We start from the raw sequence: 5,007 nt of genomic DNA on the forward strand, positions 1-5,007 counted from the left end.
TTATGTTTTATTGTCTTCATAATGAATTAAAAACGCCTACAAGCTGAAAAGAGCTTATCCTGTGTTTTTTATACCTGCGAAGAGTTAAAGAAAACCTCAGGTACCTTCAGTATCTCAATATTGCGAATCACATTTTACTCCTGTGTACCTGAAACATTGATCTGTTGTGTATAACTTACCAATGGTAGTACCTTGTGAATAGCCAATATAGTACAATTTTTCCTGTCCTGTTTTCTCCACAATGAAATTTATTGCTGCTGGAAGATCAAACTTTGCCATCTCATCAAAACTGCAGGCAGGAGATTGAAAGAGAGGCATGCATAAATTAAAAGCCAGACTTTGAATTGAATTCATATTTTTATTACAGGCTTGTCAGCAAAGAAACAGCATGAACCATTTAGTGAATCACTCAGTTATTTTAGGTTCTGTGTTTTTCTGGAACTGAATATGGAAGATACTACTCAAGGTTTTCTGGGGTATTTTCTCCCTTGACATCAACAGAAAGACTATAACTTCAAGAAGTGTCAGGTTGAATTGTAATTGTCTACACAGAAGGAACAGGTGGTGACATAGTAACAGAGCTCCTTCCATGGAATCACACGTTTTATACAATTTGGCATTAAAGAAAAGGTCTGTTTTTAAAAGTTCATTAAGATAAGTGCAAAAACTATTTACATTTTCTCCTTCTGTGGTTTTTGTGTTATTGTAATATACAAACTAGTGTTTCTAAACAGCCTCCAAAACTGCCTCCAGAACTGAAGAATGGCTTGGAAGATGACCTGTGCAAGTTCATCTGAGTTGCTCTGCTGCTATGCCTGTAGTTTGAAGAACCTTTGCTAGCAGTAATTAAAGTAGTCTCCATCACTATTCGTGCAAAGTTCACATGTGTAGGGGCACCTCAACAAAAGTGAGTGGAAAGAAATATTTTTAAAAGATAGCATATGTAAATCCCTGTTTAGCCAGCTTAAGTAAATATGTAAGGATGGGCAATGGAGATGCCCTTCAGTGGTTCTGTCTACCTGAAAGCCCAGAATTCATCTTGATCAATGGAATAATTTTGATGTTTTCTGGACCAGCGATTCCCTCTGCTATTTCCCATCCAAACGTCAAAACCAGCGTCAGCTAGTATGAAGCCCAAGCTGTTGTTGGGCAGGTTTGTGACCCAGTTACTAGCGTCTCCCAATAATCCATGTTGGAGAAACACAGCAGGTTTCAAAGCTGAAAAGCAAATCAGAAACAAAACAATAATTTATAAAATTTCTTCATTTTCTGGTAGTTCAGGGACGTTACTCTCCCATATTCAATATTGGGATTCGTTCCTGCACCAACTTAAAGGGACACAACTAATCATAAGACTAAAACAGCCTTTTCTGTAAAGGGAGAACTAAGTTCCTCTAAGAATTTATGGGAAGATCTGCCTGACACCAGCAAAAACTAGCTTGGCACCCTCTGGTCATTGTTTGTATAGTTCAACCACATTAGCTTGGGATTCTCATCACTGATACATAGAATGAAGGTGTGGGATTGTTTGCAGAGGTTTCCTTTACCCAAAATATGAATCAGTCACTGATATTAACCAGGTGTAAGCAAAAGCAAAGCAAAATTAAAAGCTGGAACAGCTTTCTCGAAACAGGCTGATTGGGTAGATTACAGCCTTTATCCTATTTTTATTTATTTTTTAACTTTTACTCATCAACTCTTATTATGAGGGTATATCCTTCATATTGTAGTGGATTTGTATTTTAAATAGGTGTGATTAACACAAATCCTGTTGATCTTACAGGCTGTTCAGGGCAGCCAGAATTCTCTGCTAAAATTCCATTCATGTATACAAACTTTGGTGGATGCTTTACAAATATAATCTCTTTTAGAACGTGTCCGATCTGGGCCAGTTTTATCTCATCTTAAAGAATTGTACCTGGGTTTCCCTGGTTCTGTGTACCGTAAGGGATTCTGTTAATGGTAATGGTATAACCATCTTCTGTTGTCACTTCATACTCCTCGCTGGGGTACCCTTTGTAAGTAATAAGCTCATTCTAGAACAGAAGGTACAGATGCATTTGCTTGCAGAAGTCCATTTCACATATTTTATACATAAGATATTCACAATGAAGAAATGTTAGAGAGCAGATAGAGATAGATGGGGGTTTAGGATATTAAGCATCCGAATAAAGCAATATCAGATTGGATATTGTGACCCTAAAACTACAACCAATTTCCTTAATTCTTTATGTTATATCCAGGATTTGACTATTCAGTTAAAATCTGTTATAAAAAGCCTGTATTATAGTATTGCCATAGAATCACAGGCCCTTGCGTTCTGGTGATATGAGGATCGCCATAATCTCATAGCAGGAGCTTGTGATTACCACAGCTGAGATGAGGAGCTGCTCCTGATCTGCTGCAATGCAAAGTTAAACTAGCTTGTTTAAACTACCTTCAGGGAAATTCAGAGCGCTTCACAAATTCCCTTTTGTGATGGCACATAAGCAATGTGTACCACTGAAAAATTGATGACATTATGGAAAAATCAGGATCAGCCACTTGCATAGTCACAAGGGAAATCACTAGCACAGCCAATCTTAAGCTCTGAGATAAATACTACTTTTGACCTGTAACATTCAACCTGTTTTGTTACAAAAGAGGATTGTTTTTTATAACTTGTACTCAGAGAATTACTCAATGTCATTTGTCACACAGGACAGAAAACCCAAGAGTTTAACAAGTGACTAAAGATCTAAACAAGCTTGCTTGGCAAGAGGTGCTCTTCTGAAAAGCTGGTAATTTTCTGGTCTATGCTTGTCATTCAAAAAAGCAGAAAACATAAGCCACTACATTTAGAGTTGTCTTTGATGATGAAATGTTGACATTCCAGATGGTCATTCGTTCAGATAGGGGAATAGTGCCAGCAATAGCCAATGGGTAACTGGTATTTAAAAGGAAATTAACTCTGGAGATTTACTAAGGAATCGTGTTTGCCTTAATTTCTATCAAACATCAGATGTGCCGTTACACATGCAGAAAAAATAGAAGTGAAAACAGTAGTATGTAGAGTGATTAGAGAGGATGGGTTAAATAACGGCAGCTTATCTACCGTGTTATTTCCAACACCTAGAATCCCCCCTGCTGAGAGACACGCATTCCTTCCATCCCGGGTCGCTCTGCCGAGCCACTTACAATTTTCATAAATGCTTCAGGATCCGCAGCTCTCTTCATTCTCCTGGGTTGTTCTGAATAAGTAATTCCTTGAAACGAATATGTCAGAGCAACAAACAGCCATATCTTCCCTCTGGATAGAACAGTATATTTATCTGTTGGTAGCCCTGCTCTGCACTCGCAAGCCAGACACGTTCCGTGCTTTTCTGATGAGGGAAGTGCTGCCTAATACTGACTAGAGCTAGTCTGGTACTCCCTACTTGTTAATGAAACGGAACAAAGCTGACCTTAAACACCTATCAGAGGGAGTTTGGCAGCGATCTGGATTCTCTGCTAAAGGTTTGGACTAGGACGTTGCTCTCAATCCAGGCAAAAGTATCAGTGAATCCGAGGAAAGGAGCAAAGCTTTCGGAGAACGGGATTTCACTCATTCTTCTGAGAAGCAGGTCACTTGCACTACCATGCCCACGCATTTGTTCTGTAGATTAATTAGGAAGCATTTCTGGCTAGAGTTAGCTAAGGAACACTGGAGTTATTGGGCAATTCGTAATTAAATCAATCATTGCCACAGTGAAGTTTTCAAAGTGGAGACAACCAAGTTGTCAGATAGTTAACTGAAAAAAACAGACAGTTGAAAATAAACAAATTAAAACATTTTTCATTTAATTAAGAACTTAGGAACCTAAATAAAGCACTGATTTATAGTTGCCTGGCATAATTTATACAAAGCTGCTCAGTGGCACAATTTATCCACTCCTTAGGATGAGGATGGAGAAATGAAAAGAAAGCTTTGCTAAGTGTAACGAGCGCAGGGACATCCAGTTTTGTTCAGGAAATGAGGAACAAAGCACCTGAGAGGAAACTAGATTGCTTAGCTGCACACGTAGCAGCTCCACAATCTGTGAACAGCTACATACTCCTAGCTTGAAGAAAATGCAGAGCGCTTGAATTAGCATTCTCTCGATGCCATACAAACCCCTGGAGACCATGCCTAAACCTCTGTTGTCCCAGTGATAGAGCTCTAAGCTAGACTGAATTAGCCAACAAATCTGCTGCAATTATAGTTTTCCCAATCAACAAGACTTTGTAACTTTTTCCCCAAATAATATGAATAGCTTATTTTTCTTATCACAGAACAATTTATATTCTAACTTCCTAACGCTATTACTATAATCTGTATCTTGAAAATACTTGGCTCCTTCTGTAGTAAAAGGAACAACATGTTAAAAATGCTTTTGACTTAGCTTCAGCCTCTTTTCTTTTGATTGAAAGCAACTGCTATCTTATTCCCACACTTGGCATTTTCCCATGCCTCTCCAGTTATCCCAGAGTTACCTAAATTCAGGCCGGACGAGTCATGCTACTCCTCTTTAGCCAAGAGGAATCTTTCAAGAAACAGACAAACTTTCACCTTTGTGAGTTACAAACAAAACAATATAACAACATGTATTTGTTCTAAAATGACAAAGCAACTCCTCAAGCCTAGGTTTGATACTGTCTCTTGTAGCTCCCACAAAGCCTTCACCCGTTTTGGGCAGGAGAGAAGGTAAAGCGTTACCAACCTTGTGCCCGGAATCATGCGTGCAGCTGCGCGACTGAGGGGACAGAAGAAGGGACGCTCAGTTGCCGGGTGTTTGGAAGAAGTGCCGCGTAAGGAGGCACCGAAACAATGGTCATGCACGCGTTCTTCCCCAGTCATGCCGCACCTCAACAACAAGCACCCATTTCTTTCCCACTCCTCATTCTTTCTGCTATCACTTCGGCTTTTCTCTAGGGTAGCACCAGAGAGAGGCAACTCCTTTTATTCTCAGACCTCATGTTTTTCATCTCCTTCACCAACACAGCTATAAC

The 5,007-nt window shown here is 39.3% G+C and overlaps 1 protein-coding gene across 1 annotated transcript in view; it reads right to left on the bottom strand.

Annotated features, from left to right (window-relative positions):
• LIPM (lipase, family member M) overlaps positions 1-4,765 on the bottom strand; it is a 10,374-nt gene extending 5,609 nt beyond the window's left edge. The window contains exons 1-5 of the mRNA XM_010289479.1: positions 4,719-4,765; positions 3,178-3,289; positions 1,919-2,036; positions 1,020-1,218; positions 180-289 (exon numbers count right to left, since the gene is read on the bottom strand). Coding sequence (XP_010287781.1) covers positions 180-289; positions 1,020-1,218; positions 1,919-2,036; positions 3,178-3,289; positions 4,719-4,735 — 556 coding nt within the window. The 5' untranslated portion in view covers positions 4,736-4,765. The remainder of the gene's footprint in view (positions 1-179; positions 290-1,019; positions 1,219-1,918; positions 2,037-3,177; positions 3,290-4,718) is intronic.
• Positions 4,766-5,007: the final 242 nt, after the last annotated feature.

The sequence above is a fragment of the Phaethon lepturus genome, unplaced genomic scaffold (assembly GCF_000687285.1).
Source record: "Phaethon lepturus isolate BGI_N335 unplaced genomic scaffold, ASM68728v1 scaffold11446, whole genome shotgun sequence".
NCBI classification, from domain to species: domain Eukaryota; kingdom Metazoa; phylum Chordata; class Aves; order Phaethontiformes; family Phaethontidae; genus Phaethon; species Phaethon lepturus.